This window comes from Calliphora vicina, chromosome 4 (assembly GCF_958450345.1).
Source record: "Calliphora vicina chromosome 4, idCalVici1.1, whole genome shotgun sequence".
In the NCBI taxonomy this organism is placed as follows: domain Eukaryota; kingdom Metazoa; phylum Arthropoda; class Insecta; order Diptera; family Calliphoridae; genus Calliphora; species Calliphora vicina.
In genome coordinates this window covers 58,146,969-58,166,383 of record NC_088783.1, presented here as the reverse complement: position 1 = coordinate 58,166,383, position 19,415 = coordinate 58,146,969, and the positions used below count along the sequence as shown (strand labels likewise).

General features: G+C 32.9%; 1 protein-coding gene and 1 long non-coding RNA gene across 3 annotated transcripts in view; both read left to right on the top strand.

The window, feature by feature from the left end:
- The window catches only part of Rala (Ras-like protein A), a 69,777-nt gene that overhangs the window by 28,167 nt on the left and 22,195 nt on the right, over window positions 1–19,415 (top strand). For both annotated transcript variants that reach the window (XM_065508385.1, XM_065508386.1), the window contains exons 2-3: window positions 13,862–14,194; window positions 17,450–17,610. In XM_065508385.1, coding sequence (XP_065364457.1) covers window positions 14,042–14,194; window positions 17,450–17,610 — 314 coding nt within the window. In that variant the 5' untranslated portion in view covers window positions 13,862–14,041. The remainder of the gene's footprint in view (window positions 1–13,861; window positions 14,195–17,449; window positions 17,611–19,415) is intronic.
- On the top strand, window positions 9,793–11,139 carry LOC135956803 (uncharacterized). The gene is made up of 3 exons (XR_010576386.1): window positions 9,793–9,948; window positions 10,801–10,905; window positions 10,970–11,139. It is a non-coding gene; the product is annotated as an uncharacterized LOC135956803 (long non-coding RNA).

The window sequence follows — 19,415 nt, the reverse complement described above, 5'->3', positions numbered from 1 at the left end:
TGCAGCTGCAGGCACAAAGTCAAGACAATTTACAAGCTACGATACATGTTTCTTTTTAAACTTAATTGTATTTGTTTGTATGAATGTGAACAAAAAGCTAAAAAGCCAACTAAATGACAGCAACAAAATCTACTAACTGAAACTAAAATTAGTGTGTAGAAATAGTTGCCAGATAATTGAAATTCAAAAGTCATGATTGGAAATTTGTCCAAAATATTACATGTTCATGTTCCAATGTCGCGTTCTGGTACCTAAATCATCGTATGCTATCAGAACTCAGCGATCGTTTTAATAAAGAGGCTGATAATCAAATCAAAATTTAGAGTATTTAACATATAATAATTGCACCAAACATTTTGTTGTGCTATTTAAAAATTTTAAACAACCTTTTGAAATTAAATTCATTTTCCTATAAACATCCGGCAACACTACAAACTAAATAAATAAACACACACACTCTCGCTTTACAGTGACACCAAACTAGAGTAGACGTGTAAAATTAAGCCCAGTCTCATACCTTTATTAAAAAAACTAAATAAAAATAAACTAAATTGAAGATTTGACTTGTTTTCGTTTCATTTTCCTTTTATTTTTTTTTTTTCAATTTTATTGGTTGGTCATTGGCTTTCAGTCTCTACTCTGCTGGCGGACGCTGAATGCCTGGCTCTAGATCTCATAACCTAGATGTAGTTTATTATAAATGTATGAATGACTGCTTTTGTTTGCAGCAGATTTCAACAAAAACAACAAAATGTAGGTACTATTTAAAACTGGTTCAAATTGTTGTCGTCTATATTGCGAGTACTTTTGTGTCCCCATAATAAAATGTGTTACCAATATTTGTTTACAGTCGTAATCGTTGAAATAACACGTTTTATTTGTATTTTATTGCGAAAAATAAAACTTTAATTGATAAAAATAAACTTTCTTCATAACGTGTTTTTTTTAGCTTTTAATAAGTAAAAGTGTTTGTGGCGGCCAAAATAGCAAAAAATAAAAAAAGGAAACCCATAACAATTGTATTTAAAGTGATTAAACAAAATGTATTGTTGGAGGGAAAAGTAATTTCGTTTTAGGCCAGGCATTCAATAATGAAATAAATTATTAGGAGAAGAACATTTTGTATTCTTTTTGTGGATATGTTTCAATAATTACTTAAATAAGTCGTATATTTACAAGAGGCTGTGCCGAATCTTATATACCCTTCACCAAATTATACTTCAAAATACAAATTTTAAATATTTTTAGATAAACAAAATTTTTTTTTTTCGAAGTTGGTTTTTTTTAGTTTTTGTAAAAAAATTTTCGAATTGTTATTTTAATTTTTTTTTTAAATTTAAAAAAAAATTTTATTTTTTAATTTTCTTTTTTTGGTGAAAAATTCGGGTTAAAAAATATTTTTTCCGATTTTTACCCATTGTAGGTCCAACTTACTATGGTCTTATATACGTCGTTGCAAAAGTCTTTGAAATATCTATCATTAGATATCCATATTGTCTATATTAATGACTTAGTAATCCAGATATAGATCAAATCGAGGTTGTCCTGGTTTTTTCCTCATATCTCAGCCATTTGTGGACCGATTTTGCTGATTTTAAATAGGAAACTTCTCGAAAGCATGTCTTACAGAATTGTTGAAGATTTGGTTCCCGAAGATATCTGGGGTCTTCAGAAAATTGATTTCAACAGACAGACAGACGGACATGGCTTAATCGACTCCGCTATCTATAAGGATCCAGAATATATATACTTTATAGGGTCGGAAAATTATATTGTGGAAATTACAAACGAAATGACAAACTTATATATACCCTTCTCACGATGGTGAAGGGTATAAAAAGAGGGAGGAAAGCTTTGTGTTCCATACCTAAGACTTAAGTATACACATAGACCCATAATATTAGTCCTTTAGTCCATAAAAGGTTCAACCTAGGTTAAAATAAGTAAGATTTCTATATTCGATTCTGCTATATTCTTGACATAGCGTGCCAAAGATCGTGGCAATGAGACAAGATAGTATGACAATCTCTGAATGGGTTTGTGAGAATCGGAATCACTTGGTCTAGAAATGACCAAGTCGCTTAACTAAACACATTTTTCAAGTGTCGAAGAAGCATTCAAGAGCATCGGTTTTATTTAAAAGGTGTAGAAAATAATTCACTCCATGTGATCTTCTTACCATTTACACCACCTTTATTAAATGAAAATGGAATACAACTATCATGTACCGCCCCGGTGCTTCGAAGTCTATTTTGGAGCATCGGCGCAATGTGGGTTGTGTTTCACTGTTTTGCCGATTTAAAAATATAATGTGTTCATCTGAAATTAGGTAACTTTTTCTCCCGACTCCCGTAGGTTTTACGCAATAACACACTACACGAAAAAATTTATATTTAGCCGTACCCTTCCCTTGCAGAAGACATTCCTCTCTTTTTGTCCCTCATTCCGATCTATGAAGGACGCATCCACCGGGCTAGTCGATTTCTTTGACGTAGAAGATCGTCTCAAGATCTAGCTTTCTTGATAGGCTGATTATTGGGCCGTTAAGAGATCCAGCTTGAGTCTCAACTGCTTTCTTTCTAAAATTCAACGCCTTGGCCTACGTGGAATGGAACTCGGGTTGTGTTTCACTCTTCATCTGAAACTTGGTCTTCCGACACCGGTAGTTTTTATGCAATACATGTTCTTCAGCAAGGTTTCATCCATTCGTGGTCGATTGGTCAGAGGATCGCACAACACTCTACAGGAAAAATCGTACCCTCTCCGTGCAGAAGGCATTCCTCTCTCTTTCAATGTAGGAAAATTGATCCTCCTATCCTTATCATACTGATCTATGATGGCCGCTGAACGTATCCCACCAGGTTGGATGACTTCTTTGACGTAGAAGGCTGATCGTCTCAAGATCTAGCTTTCTTAAAAGGCTGATTAATGGTCCCTTAAGAGATCCAGCTTGTGTCTGCATTCTTTCTTAAATCCAATTCCTTGGCCGCCAGTGTGGGAAATATACCTTGTGAGGTTCCATTACTTCTCTCCCTTCGTTCAGTGGGAGTTCGTGGAATGGAACTCGGCTCCCCTTCTACGACAACATGCTGAACTGTACTGAGACTTTTTGAGGCATCTGAAAAAGCATTTTGAGGTGCCGAATAACTCCTCTCTTCAACCTTAGCCACAGTAATGGAAGGACAGGGCTACACTTTCTGACTGACCCCTGAGTTGCACCGGTTTCCTAAAAAAGTCATTCTAAAAGTTCGCCCAATTGCGTCATTAGCAGTCCTTCATGTACAGCAATGTTTGCATGAAAGTCCACCAGTGTCAGTCCTGCTTTCAAAATTGTGTCAGAGTCAATGGCGTCCAAACCCTTGGTTTCCCTAAAGGTATTTTCCCTGTGCTCTTAAGACATTGTCATTCCTGTTGTCCTCTATAAAGCCATTATATTATTTAAAACAATCGTAGTTGCTTCAACAGTATTTTGTTTGATTTAACAATCCCAAAATATCCCCTTTCTTGTTACCTGTTACTCATCTCTTTCATCGTTCAGCTTTCGTTGTCAATAATATGTGGAATGTAATGGAACGACAACCAGTTGAACTGTACTAGCACTTTTTTTGTCATGTGGTGAAGCTTTTTTGAATGCCGAATCACTCCTCTCTTTAACCTTAGCCGCAGTGATGGAAGGTCATAGCTCTACTTTCTGACTGAGATCAGATAGCAGTGCCATGTTATCCAACCCTTGAGTGGCATCGGTGGCAACCTTAAAGCTCTCCCAATTGCGTCATTAGCAGCAATGTTTGCATGAACGTTCGCCAGTAACAGAGTCGATGCCATCCAAACCCTTGGTCTCTCTAAAGGTCGTTTCCATGTACTCTTCTTAAAACATTATCGTTCTTGTTGTTCTCTATAAATACATCGTATTTGATTAAACAGTATCTTGTTTAATTTAACAGTCCCAAAATCTCGCTCTTTCATGTCACCTGCTACCCACAAAGGGTTAATTTCTTTTGTTTATTTATTTCAATTTTATGTTTTCCTATTTAAACAAGTTGAGTGAGTAGTGTAGCAAACAATTTCCAAAGTTTGTATTCCCCCATTCAGGAAATTGATTGATAAATAACAAATGTTATTCTTTAATTTAATTCGAAAGGGGAGAGAAGAAAATCTTTAACATCATGTACGACAAGTACTCAATAGTTTTTGTAAAAAAATATATATTTCAGCATTGTGATGATGATGATGATGAATGTCTGACTGTACGAACATGTTAAACTTATAAATCAATTATTTATAAGTTAAAAAAAGCATTTTAGGAAAATCATTACAATGTTTATATTTTAGGCAGCTGGTAAATAATAATATTGTTTTTAAGGGGAATATTGGAATATGTACATTAAAGAGAGAATAGATTTTGAAAAGATGATGATTTTTCCCATATTAAGAATATAAGAAAGAGCTTACCTTTTATATATTGCTATTTTAAGATCTGGTACATTAGTTGCGTGGTATACCTTTACCGTGTTGAGGGAATTTTAAAAACTAAAAGGGTCTTTATTGACGTTCTTGTTTATCCTGGGTTTTTTAATTAATTTATTCAGACAATCGAGGTTAGCTACCGCTTCTGAAAGGTTAAATGATGATGATAACGCTAATTTGGATTATTCATCGGTAACTTTAGTCAACATTGATTCATGAGCAAAACCTATAAAATTATGAAATCTAGGTCAAGTTACAAAATAAATTGTTTGTTCTTAGTTATCAAATTTCAAACGCAAACATTTCCAGAGTGACCCACGTATAGTTCCAAAAGAAAAAAACACCCATAGTTAAATTTAAAGTTCAATGAACATGAATTTTACCGCTAATTTAAACGCAGCTCTAAACACACAAACCTAAAAACAACTTACACGTTTAAACTCCCAAAGGCAACCATGAAACTAATAGCACCCCTCCCTCTCCAGTTTAAACTAAATTTTAATAATGGTTGTAAAAAAGTTGAAATAAAAAGAAAAAGCTAAATAAGAAAGAAAAGAAATGAAAATAAAAGATGTAAACAATCGTAAGTAAGCCTCTAATAACAATAAAAGTGATTATAATTATTATAATTATGGCGATGATGATGATGACGAAGATGATTACCCGCAACAAACATTGATAAACAAGTAAATACATAGATACACACGAACAAACAATTGTACAATAAGTACTCGCACTCACTCAATCACTTGTATGAGAGAGAGAGAGTGAGTACTTGTTTTGCATTCAATTGTAATCATATGATTTTTATTATTATTGTTATTGTTGTAGAATATACATTGTTTATGTTTGGTGTGTTTGTTGTATGTTGCTGTCAGTGTGGTAAATATTGTATAAATGGAGTTGTGAATTGCTAATAAATGAAAATAGTACAGGGATGGAAATATATGTTTTTACTAGGTATCAAAATAAAATCCACCTCAGAGTACTAAAATTTAAAAATTCTATAATTTTCGTATAAGCTTTTTCATAATAATTTTTAATTGTATAAAACACTCTAATGAAAATTATTCAATTAAAATACTTATTTACGTAGCTTTACATGCGTCCTCGTAATAGGGAAATACTCAAATTTCCGAATACCTTTTTAACGCAAGAAAAATATCCTAATCACCAGTAAAATATAGGAAGATCGATTAACTTCCTTTAAGGGATAGGAAAAGAATGCACATTATGATCAATCACAATTGAATTGATCGTTATATTGGTCGAACTTCTTGGTTATAATATTATAGTTTTTCTGGTTACTACAATTTCTCTGATAAAATTTGTCTTCTTTTTTGAATTTTCCAAGATAGAAGTAAATTTTCGTAAAACATTCAATGTTATGCCGAACATTTTTTATAGAAAATTGTGCTTTACTGAAAATTTCTATAGAAAATACTGTTATACTCAAAACGTTGTATGGGAAATGTGTTTTCTATAGATAATAGTGTTTACTATTGGATGTATGACTTAAAAATGCGGGATTTTTTTCAAAAGTTTAGCTTTTATTTTGAAACATTTGTTAAATTTAAATTTATTCAAAGTATTGGCCATTGTTAGCTATGATATTTTCCCCATCTTTCTGGCAACATATGGATTCCGAGCCAAAAGAACTGCTCATCTTTTGAGGCCAAGGACGACTCAAGCCAAGAGAGTGTTCTGTATCGATCGAAACAAATAGTAGTCGAATGGGGCTCGGTCTGGACTATAAAGCGTGATGTCATGATGGAATATTTCATGTCTGGCCGCATATTCAGGGCGTTTTTCGGCCCATGTTCGCTTCAAACGAATCAGTTGTTTTCCATACATGTTACCTGTGATGTTCTGACAAGATTTCTGCAGCTTATAATAAATAGGACCCTTTTTTCATTACCCCTCTTGGGAGCATTTGGCTTTCACAAAGCATCTCCCTTAGAGATGCCAAACGGGACTGGGTTTTACAAATCCCGGGATTCGGGATTTTAGAAATGTAAATCCCTGGATTTTTCGGGACGCCGGGATTTTTCGGGATCCCGGGATTTTTCGGGATTTCGGGACTTCGGGATTTTAGTTAAACGTCAAAAACATCAAATTCAACAATAAAAACTATTTATTTCGTTAATATAAATAAGAAAAAATATAACAAAGCAAAAACTAATGCATTGAATTAAAATAAATTTAACCGTGATAAATCCATAACAAAATTGAAAACAAGATTCGGCGAGATTAGAATTATACATAAGTATGCTGAAATTTAGCTTTCTAGGTATTTTAGAAGCTTGAAAAATCTTCCTGAAAATATCAAAAATCTTGTAATATTCCGGGATTCATTAATCCCGAAAAATCCCGGGATTTGTGAAAAAGAAATCCCGAAAAATCCCGGGATTTCGGGATTGACATCCCTAATCTCCCTATTATACGATTTGTTGCAGTAGTTTTTTCGCGTATTTCCCATGTATGATTTCATTGTGCTAGTTATTGGAGTATCGTGCGTCTCCATTTACGATGTTGCTATCCAGTCTATCGTTATTTTTGTATCAGTTTCGTTAAAAGGTTGTTGTTCCAGCTAAATAGATGATTGGTCTGCTGTAGCGAGACTTCGGATACATGTACGATGTTGCCATTAGATCCAGTATATTATTATTATTGCCTTGTATCAGTTTCGTTAATCGGTTGTTGTTCCAGCTAAGTGGATGATTGGTCTGCTGTAGCTGGTCTAGGATAATGGGGCTGACATCTGTCGTTGCCTAGAAACAACGTCCTCTGTGTATTTGCTGATCTTTGATTTCTACCTTTGTCCCCAGGGGTGGCGGTCTGCCTGATCTTTGCCATGATGTTATCCTCTTTCCAGGGGAAGAGGTGGTCAGCGAGCTTCTTGGATGGATTGTTTAGACGGAAGGTTAATTTTAAAAACTCGAAAACGATGCTGGCTGGTTGGGCTCCACATACGATCTCTTACGCTTCGGGTTATAGTAATGGATCCATTTTTTATCGCATGCAAAAATGATTTTCTTTTCTAGCGTTCAAGCATTATTTCGGACATGCAAAATCGTCTTTCAAGGTACCCAATTTCCCTGCTTTTGGATGAATCCTGCGATTTTTGTCTTCCGTGTCAAAATCACCACTTCTGAACCGCACAAACCATCTCTCGCATGCTGATACCGATGGAACATATTCTCCATAAGCTTTGATGAGCAATCGGTGTGCTTCAGCGGCACTTTTTTTCAAATTAAAAAAGTAAAGCAAAACTTCCCGCATATGATTTGTTAGTTGGTACAAAATTCGACATTTTCGAAGCAAAAAACTTTGTGTTTTACGCTATAATATACAATAACTAAGTGAGAATAAATGACAGATATGTACAATTCAAAATGACATAAAAGTTATTAAAAACAAAATCCGCTTTCTAAAGATACGCCATCTATTGTAAACATAAATTTATTTATCAGCAGTTTGCATAATTATAATGTCTTTATATTCGACAATTCATGCCATCGAATTGTTTCCAGAAAAGGTCTTGGGATCTTGGTTCTTGTTTTCAAGCAGTCTTTGTAGATTTAACAGTCTCAGTTTTGAAGCAATCGTTGTTGATTATTATCCCAGACCACTTAAATAAGAATTTCCCCAATTTATAGCCGGCATATCAGAATTTCTTTATAGTCAATACTTCAGTTATGCCATCGATTTGTTCGTAGAAAATATTCCAATATCTAGGTCCTTAAAACAGGTCCTGTTTTGAAGCAATCGTGTTTCAAGGGTCTCAGTTTTGAAGCAATCGTTGTTGTTCATTATCTCAGATGACTTACAAATAATTACCCCAATTTATAGCTGTTGCTGGCAATTTAGATATTTTTACCTAGATTTCTATAAATTTTAGGAATGGTTTAATAAATGAACTTTTTGTGGATTTTCGAAAGAGCAACACTAGTAAGAGTAACACTAGTAAGAGTTTTCCTAGATTTTATGAAATTTAAGGGGTGTGATAATAAATTATATTTTTCAAAAGACGAAATCATCTAGAAGGAGTTTTGGGCAGTAAGTGCTGGTAGTTTAGAGGTTTTCACCAAGATTTGGAGAATTTTTTAGCTGAGTGATAATAAATTACCTTCTTGTTAAATAACAAAAGAACATCTCTGGATGCAGATTCCTCCAGTAAGTAGCATTTCTTCTTTCTCCACAAAATCTAGCAGCAGTTTAAAGTTTGTATTGTAGTTAGTGTAGTGTGTGAACATGTGTATTTCACGTGTGTTTCTTTGATGATTAAAGATAACAACAACAAAAACATTATTATTGTGACTAAAGACCGTAAATTATTTTTATATATAATTTTTTAGTTTCTGTTGTTACTGTTGCTTTACATGAAGTTTTATTTACAACACAATCAGTCATAAACTTCTCAGGTTCTAAATAAAACTTTCTTTCAGTGACTCACAATCTGTGTGGTGATTGGTGAGTAAAGTGATTGGCATGAGAAGGGTAAAAATAAAATAAAATTTACTTGTTTTACACACTTACTAAATACCACAATTCATAAGTAAATTTAAAACAGATTGTTTATTTGTATTTAATTTTATTTTTATTATTGTACAATACAAAAATGTCACTGTCAATTTAACATTAATGAGAAAGAAAAAATTTAATTTAATAGCGTTACTTTCAATTAAACTTGAAAGTTTTATAAAAATAACAATGTTGGTAACAACATTTTTGTGGTTGGTAATTTTGCTGAGAAAATAATTTTTATATTGAAGTTAATTATAATGAAATTATTAATGCGAGGGTGACTACTTATGGTTTGGGAAATTTCTTAAACAATTATTTATGGGTTTTTTAAAATGCTTCCCTATTTTGGATGTTAATAGGGAAGTTATTATTGGTTTTACAACCTGAATGTATACAGAAAGAAAAAAGCACTTCTAAATTTAAGTTTATTTTACTCAAATTTAGCCAGAATTGTACTTAAAAATTTAAGTACGATTCATACTCATTTGTACTTAGAACAAGTATAAACGGGATTAATTAAACAAATCAAGCGGAAATTTTCTTAAAACAAGTACGAAATTCTTGAATTAAGTAAGAAAATCTTGTTTTAAGTACAAGTGAGAAGTTAAATCAAGTAGTTAATTCTTAAACTTCAATTTAAGAGTAAGATGACTTGAAATAAGAAAAAAATTCTTATATTGATGCCTAAGAGAAAAAGAGCGGCATAAAATTTACTCTCTGAACTGCTCTCAAAGTTATTTTGTACTCGCGCTGTTACATGCAATTTCCATCAGTCTGTTTTGTCCGTTCAAGTTGTTCTGTAGTGTTTTCGGTGTTCTATATTGTATTGTGTATTGCGTTGCTAAGTGAAAAAATATTATGAGTGAAGCAGAACTGGCTCCCGACAAAAAGACACCCACCTGCTCCAGCTTCTCCATGAGTTTAACCAACCCAGTGTATATGGATGTTTAAAAGGTAAGTCAAACATTAATTTACTTATTATAATTTGTGATTTATTTATAAAACATAACACAGCAAGCCAATCGACAATTTTGTGTACATAAGTTTTTTTTACATGTTTTCTTTTGGCTTACTATATTATGTTTTATAAATAGACTGCTGAATTTGCAAAAAATTCTTTAAAAAAATAACGGTACAACGTGGTATGTATACATATGTATATACGTATACGTACAAATTTTTTCAATAAGAAATATTTTTGCATTTATACAAACACACACATACATATGTAGCTGCGCACATCGTTTAGAAACAGGTTTTTTTAAGACGCAAACAACAAAATATGCACTTGTAAACAAATAATACAATCATTTTGTTCTTAGTTTAAGAATTATCGTGCTTGATGTTTGTGTGTCTATAATATAGACACACAAACACCTACATATACATATATGTAATTTGTTGTTTGCGTCTTTGTGTGCCAATGTGTGTATTAGTATAAATAAGTGTTTTTTGTCCATGAACTGATGTTATTGTTGTTCCAGAAATGAAAAATATGTTTCTTATTCAAAAATACAAGTACAGTCACTTTTTAAAGAATGATGCAAATTTAACAGTCAATACATTTTTGTTTCAATTAGAAAAAATATAAAAACAACTGTACGATATTAAATATTTATCCTCATATTAATAAATAATTTTTAAATTTATCAAAGAATTTTGTATGGATATATTGTTTTATAAACCTTTGAAAATGTTTAAAATTGTTTATGAATATGGGATTGAACCTTTAATATTGTATAGTTAATATTATAAATAAATTTATAAACAATTTTCATATTATATCATTTGTTTGTACATTTTTAGCTTCTCAGGTAACATACAACAGCTTGCAATATATGAAAGGTGAAAACATTAAGGAAGCAATACCTCTCCTTGGTCTTCGAATCGAATTTAGTGAAAAAAATTCAGGTAAGCATTAAATAATACTGTTTTTTGCAAATATAATTTAACAAATCTTAATCTTATTCTATAGTTTGGCATCAATGACGACACAATTTCTGTCCAATCCAAAGTTGACAACTAGTTAATTGAAGAAGATGACCGTGGCAAACGTGTTTTAAGCAGGGTAATACTATAGTTAAATTTTATATTTCTTTATTTGTATTTCTCATAAACAAAATAAAATTTATTAAAAATAAAAAATAGTGTGTTTTTCTTAAATCAATCTTAGTTTGGCTTAAATCAAGTACGAATTCGAGCTTAAATCAATCCGATCAAAGGATTACATCAAGTATGAATTCAAGCTTAAATCTAGTTCAAAATTCTTGAAACAAACTCATTTTGGGATTAATTCAATCTCGGACATTCTTAAATCAATCTTATTTTTGGATTACATCAAGTACGAAGTCGTGCTTAAATCAAGTTTATAATTCTTGAATCAAGCGTATTTAGGGATTAATTCAATCTTAGCCATTCTTAAATAGAGCTAAAATTAAGATTTTTGGACTTGATGAATCCGTACTTGAATCAAGTATTTTGTACTCGGTATAAGAAAATCCGTACTTACCCTACTATTGACACCGCTCCGGATTGATTTAAGTACGGATTACTCAATTTTTTTTATGAGTGTACACAGGAGGACTATGTAAATGTTCGGTTCTTTTAGTATTTGCCGCATCCTCATCAGAGGCACACTAGAGGGATGTGTTGTTATACGGCTTTATGGAATTATTCTCTAAAATCTCTGAAACCTTTAAACGGATTTCGTTCAACTTACTTGTGCAACATCTAGCATTGAACCAAATGTATTGGCATCATTCTGGACACTACGTTAAGTTTCAAACTGAATGTCAAGATATAAGGAGGAGAATGCATTTTACTTCTGTAAAAAGCAAATTGAAAATTGAATGAGGAACTGACATTTGTCTGCAACTTATCATTTGGTCAACATTTCAATTATTCATTCAATTATTTTTCTTAGTTTAATAATATTATCTGAAGAAAAGAACATATCCAATACAATTGATTGAGAAGGAGTTTGCGCTGAAGTCGGCTCATTATCTTAATTGTTCTTAAATACTTGTAATATAAATACTTGCCAATGTCAGGTTCTGGGTGTAGAATGGATGATGGACCATATCTCCCATATACAGATATACGAATATCTATATAAGACCTTGGTTGTGTTGGAAATGGAATGAATGAAAGGAAACACTTGGATACAAAAGGTTCAGAATGGTTGATAGATCATATCTCCCATATACAGATATACGACCCTGTATTCCTGGGATGTTGAAACTGCCGAGAGGGGAACGATGAGGAGATTGTTCAATAATTTGTATACCACTTTCCCGCCACTGTACTGTCGAGGATGCGAATGATCTTCATGAGAGATGGCCTGTCTTTGATGAGCTGTCTGACATATCAGACATTGAATTAGTTCTACGGTGGAGAATGTGCTAGAGTAGCGTTCCGTGGTATTATAATGGACCAAAACTGCAGAGAGTGGAACGATTTAGAGAATGTTCTATACTTTTATCACGTGGTGGAGTTGGTTCTACGGTGGAGACAGCTGTTGCTGCATTCAATAGTTAAATAGCTTTAATGTCACTGTTCCGCGTGAGCATAGAATCGAATGATCTTCATGTGATCGTCTGTCTTCGTGAGCTGTCTAATTGTGGGACAGGTCGGCTTGGTTCTACGGTGAGTAATCAGCTTGTGGAGCTTTCCGTAGTATCACCAAATATGTCTAAATGTGTTGGATTTGACTCTGACACTAACCAACCAACATTTCATGTTTAACCATTCCACAGTGTTTTAAAGAAATCTATAATATGGCTGCCGATTTTTACGATTTCACCGAAGTTTAAGGCGTCCATTTGAAGAGTTTCGTACACCAAATTGTTTTATTGCTTTTGGTTTGTATTAAGAGTTTCTGAATCATATGCATGATAGAGTGATTCATTGTCAGGCACGATATTATGACTATTGTTTAATAAATGTACACGAGCTAAACTAATTTCCAAATATGATCAATTTTACAATAAATAACTGGGGATCTTGTAATATAAAATTCTGCGTAGCATCGATGATGTTTTATTAGAAGAACAAAAATATATCCATAAAAACCGTACCGAAGTGAACGACATCTATGTTTGAATTTGAAAAATCAGTCAGAAATGGTGGCCCATGTTTGTGCGAGTTTTATTGAAATACTATTAAATCCTGTGGAAAAGCAGAAACAATTTGGGAATGACCGGAGTTTTATTAATTTAATTTAACTGAACGATTCTGATAACCGATTTGACCTGTAAAGATCGATATTCCTTCCCATAATGAAACATCTTTGAAACATCTTCGAATTTGTTTAAATCTAAAAAAAATCAAAGCCTTAAATCCAAACTGAACAAATTCATTGAGGTTACCGGCATTATTCATTTATTTCCTAAACGTTTTTATATCTGGAAATTTTATTTATTTGTTAAATATTTCTAAATTGTTTTGGACATACACGGCAAACAAGCACTCTTAACTCATGTATGGAATTTTTGCAAAGGCTGTTAAAGCAATTAGTCAGACTGACACTCCAAAACACACAAAACCCCAGCTATAGAGGTTTTATTTATATATATTTTGTTTGGACACTTGGCCATAAACAGATGTTTAAACTGTTGGTAATTGAATGAAGCTAAAATAATAAATAAACTGAATTTTATAAAAAAAAATCAAATCAAAACAAAATTGAAATCAACGGAAATTGTTTAATTTTTAAACAATTACAATATTTTTTTTTAACAATTTATTTATTTATGTACAATATTATGTAAACATATTTAAATGCTTTATAATTGTGTTTATCTATAAATATAAGTATTATTTTATCAATATTTATGTGATTTTTTTCTTTCTTTCTCTTTCTTTGCAGTTAATTTAACTTGTTGTAAACCATAATTCCTTTTCTTCATATATTGTACCCCTTGGGTCTTTAATTACCAAACCACTGACGTCATTTATATTGTAATATAAATATTATTTCTTAGAAGTTTAGCTACATTCAAAACAACAATATAATTTAGTTGAAAACTTAATACATCACATTACCAAAATGAGTAAAAAACCAACAGTTGGACCCGCGTTACACAAAGTGATAATGGTTGGTAGTGGTGGTGTCGGTAAATCGGCCCTAACACTCCAATTCATGTATGATGAGTTTATTGAGGATTATGAACCAACCAAAGCAGATAGTTATAGAAAAAAGGTAAGTTTGAAAAAGAGTATTAAACAGACTTATTTAGTTCTTATATTTTTAGAGAAAATTTAAGTAAAATCTTTATACATCAACAAGTAAGAGTGTTATGTTGTTGTTGTAGCAGCAGTGTTTGCTGAGTTGACAGCCCTTGGCCGAGTGAACTCGGATCATTCAGGTGCGTAGAACCGGCTGTCGTGGGAATGTAGAGTGTTATTGGGTGTATGACTTAAAAATGTTGGATTTTTAAAAATTTTTATCTTTATTTTGTACAATATAAATTTGTACAATATAAATTTATTCAAACTATTGGCCATTGTTAGCTATGGTCTTTTCACATCTTTCTGACAACATATGAATTCGGAGCCAAAAGAAAAGCTTATCTTTTGAGACCAAGAACGAATCAATCCGGATACTCTGTTCCAAAGTGAAGCGTATCCCAGAGAGAGGGTTCTGCATCGATAGTAATCGGACGGGTCACGGTCTGGACTATAAAGCGGGTAAGGCAAAACGTCCCAACCACTTTTTGGACGTTTTTCTGGCAATGCTCTCTTGAAACCAGTCAATAGATACGACCCTTTTGGTCCCACGAAATACTGAGCATTACCTTAGCGCCATGGATATTTGGCAATGTTGTCGTTTCGGCTGGTTGACCGGGCTTCACATACGATCTCTTACGCTTCGGGTTGTCTTAATGAAACCATTTTTCATCGCAAGTAATTCAAAAATGATTTTCTTTTATAGCGTTGAAGCAGCATTTCAGACATACAAACTTGTTTTTCAAGGTCTTTCTATTTCCCTGCTTTTGGATGAATCCAAATGCTTGCAAACGTTCTGAAATTGCTGATTGAGAAGCTGCCATTGATTTTACAAGCTTTTTGTTCAGTTTGACAACAATCTTCATGTTGTAATGCCTCCAATACATGGTCTTCAAACTTTTTTGGCTGACCCGGGCGATCTTTGTCTTCCGTGTCAAAATAACCACTTCTGAACCGCACAAACCAGCTCTCCTTAATAATCTTTCGCATATTTCTTTCGTGACAATGTCCAATTATTAAAGACTACAACACGGGGATATGACTCCGGGCTATCGAAATTAGTGAAATTAATATCCAGAACAAGCCAAAATTGCCTAGTTATCCTGCTAGAGAGAAGAGGATTTAATTCGATCCGATCAAGTAAAATCCACAATATTGTGTCGATTTCAGTGAGCTTATCATTTAATTGTCCTTATGTTCCCTGGCTCAAATGCGGCTTACTATGAATTTCTGTTTTAATTCTGATGAAAGGGAATATAAGAATAAATGTTGATGTTAATTCGCAAATTCGAAATACTACGTGATTTTCAATGACAAAAATCTCTGGAATATTTCATATTTCACACGGTGGAATAATAATTTTGATGCTCTACAGATGATTTGATGCAAATATTGCTGAAGAATCATTCAGGATCAACTAAAATCCACTAGGTTATTCCAAGTTCAGTGAACTTATCCTATAATTATCCTTGTGATCCGTGGCTCAAGTGATCCGTACCATGAGTTGCTGTTTTAATTCTGAGGAAAGGGAATATAACAATAATTCAAGGTTCAGTCCTACATAATTTGCTTGGAAATCTGAAAGTTTACGTGATTTGCAATGACTAGAATGATCTCCATATCACACAGCGGTATAACTTGGAGACTTCTAGTACACATGAATTAAGATAATTTTCTGAAGATTTTTGGTAGTTTTTTTCCGTCCAAACGAAAAATCCATCGTGAAAAATTGGGGGAGTTGGGGTTCCAAATGCTCTTTAGGATGAATTGCTGTTTTAATTCTGTGAATTAGTCTTGATGTGGTTTAAATCGATGGGTTGGAAGTCAGTTATCTTGTACTTACATTGCGACTTGCTAGGATTTATGGCAAATTCACACTTTGCAGTTCGTGGTGGTAGATTGAAGACAGTTCTTTAGAATGACATTAAAAGTGGAAAATATGACGGTTGCTTTTCTTATCCCATGTAGATTAATTTAATAAAATATTACAGTGTTGACTCAGTAAACTTAATTATCAACACATTCCAATTGCTTTGCGATATTCTAAGACAAAGATTCCTGGATCCCAACAATGTAACTTGGAGCCTTTTGTATAATGTTGTCAGTGGAGATGCTGACACAGACTGAGAATAATTTCCATAATTCACCATGTTGAAGAATTGAACGTACTATTGTAGTTCCCTCTCTTCATCTCAACTCTTTTCAATTACTTCTTTTGCAAGATTAAAGAATTTTAGTGCTCTGTGGTAACATTGATTTTGATGTTGTTGAAAACGTTGAAAATTCAGTTATCTTGCTAGGATTTATGGTAATATTACAATCTACTGGTCACTTTGATAGATTGCAACCAATTCTGTGGAATGACATGACTTTAAAGTTGGAACGTTTGCGTTTGTTTTTCATTAATCCTCCAAATTGTGGAATACTATTTGGAATTGATCTTTCAGTGTTGATCACATCGCTCTGTTTCGATATATACGGTTTTCTGACACTGTTTCCATTTCCTAGTAAAGAGTAATTGTCGCGTTCTTCATATTTTTCTAGGACATTCAGTTTGAATTCCAACATACTTTCCAAACCAATATAAATACATTTATAACTCTATAGGTCAGATTGGTCAATTATTTAGATAGATTGGAAATCTGTTATTTGGGGTAATTTTGAGCTTCAGTTCCTCATTCTCCCAAATAGTAGTTCCACGTAGTTCTTTCTAATAGCTCGGTGGCAACATATCCGGTTTTATTGAAAGAAATTAACACATTGTGCTCGAAGAACTTTGGAAAATATCATTAATTCTCCTTCTTTTCTTAAATGAGACGTAGTAGACTGTTGTTTAATTTTCAAGCCAAATCTATGATGTTCTTATAGAACGCTAATCGCTAGTTTTAAGGCCAATTGTTGATACAATTGCTCGCACAATATGACCTTCAGGGGATTCATATCGTTCGCACCGATACGATTCTGAATACCAGCGAAACTCAGTGGCTCTGGAAGCAATTTATATTCCAAAATCGAAGCAAACTTGAACGACACACTGTTGTTGATTGAATTCATGTCGTAAATTAAAAAATAATTCTGTGAAAAAAGATCTAAAATAGCAAGAGTACAATAAAATTTTGCTGATATAAAATTTTGATGTCTCCTAATATAAGTAGTAGCCCTTGTATAATATTACTATGTATTAAACAACTAATAACCCCTTTTCCTTTAATTAAATTCCCTTATCCAGGTTGTTTTAGATGGCGAAGAAGTACAAATAGATATATTGGACACAGCCGGCCAAGAAGATTACGCTGCCATTCGTGATAATTATTTTCGCAGTGGCGAAGGTTTCCTTTGTGTTTTCTCCATAACAGACGATGAAAGCTTCCAAGCAACACAAGAATTCAGGTATGTGTTCTAGACTTTAACCTAAAAACAAATTAATTATTTTTATTCTAAGTATTTATTTCTTCGTGAATGTATTTGAAAGCCGTCCTCATCCTTGACACACATTTAGCCAAGAAATTTGATATTTATAGCTGGAGAGTACATATTTGTCTACTTTTTGAATATATGTAGTTTGTTTTCCTTCTTGTAGACGACGAGTATAAAGGGTTTATGGCTGTATGTTCAGGGTCTTGTTGTTTTGTATGAATTTGTGTTAACAAGATGTCATCTTATGTCACACGTTGTTGCTGGTGTCACACTAACTGTCACACGTTGTTGCTGGTGTCACACTAACTAGTAAAAGTGTGCTGTTTATTGTTTTTTTAGAGCTTTCATTAACACTTAATATTTGTTGTAAGGAGAGTGTTGGTGCATTTTTCTTTATTTTAATTTTTAAAACACATTTTTAGTGGTTTGTAATTAGAATTTTCTGATTTGTTTTAATAGGTTTTACTCTCCTCGGTAGAGATTGTTGATTTTTTTTTATACTTTTTTAATATTGTGTTTTTCACACAACAGACTTATAACACTTTGACAATTAACGTCTCCGCTCTAACCTGTGTTTTAAATAAATAAAGTATTAATTTCAATGTCTTTACTAATTAACGCTTTGTCATGTGTTGTTTTTTTTATTTAAATATAATTTCGTTATTGTGTTAAGATGAGGGTTTTTTGTTCATTCTATTATAGTGCAGCTCTCATACGATTCCTTTGTGGCCAGACATGTTTAATTAACTGTAAAATAATTTAAATAACGTTTAAAGTTAATTCTTTGTCGGGTTTGTTGGAATAAATAATCTTGGATTCATATTTATACCACTTAAATAGTGAATAGTAACAGACAATGCAAAAAACTATATTGTAAAACGTGTACTTTTCCCCTAACGTTCGTTTAACATTTCTATACCTTTGATAAAGTAGATTTGTCAAACACTTCCAAATAAGTATTCGTTTTAGATATGACTTGTTTCTCTTTGATATGTGAAATGTTCATAAATCCGGGGATTCGGAATTTTTAAAATAGCTTGTGATCACACAAATTTTACTGATTGGCACCGGTTGCATCTATTGATATTTTGCATATGTCAACAACAGTGTATCGATCGATTTGCTTCCTTTTTTTGGATCCCTACTTATGCAATGCATTGTATAGGAACTAGGAAAATAGTTTTTAGGAGGGAGTATAGAGGAAGTAGTGTTTGTGGACGTTTGATTTGAATTTTCCTATACTGAAAGTAACAGGAAATATTGTAGCGATCCACTGTCCAGTCGACGAACGTATATTGCGTAAAAAACTACGGGTTTCGGAAACAAGTTGTATTCCATTTTCGGTCTAATATAATTGGTGTAAATAGTAAGGAGATTCAATGAAGTATTTCCTACACCGTTTTAGAAAACCAAGGCTTCCTTCGACACTCCAAAAATGTGTTTAGTCTATCGGACATCGCACTAAATACTCATGCCTTGAACATCAAGAAACGATGATTCAATTGAATGGCAAATTTTGATGAATATATAGGGTTGTAAGTTTGACGTAGAAGGTCGTTTAGAAAGACAAGAAATAAAGTAGGAAAAAGAACGGAGCATTGCGGTACCCCTGAATTAATCATGAATTCGTTTGATTAGATCCTATTACGACAACTCGTATAGTGCGATCTCTGAGAAAGATCGATATAAATCGAGTGATGTTATTACTGACGCCAAAAGCGCCTTAGAAATGTCTAGAGCAGGGAAAGGTAAATAATGGGCGCCGCGCTTTTTCAATT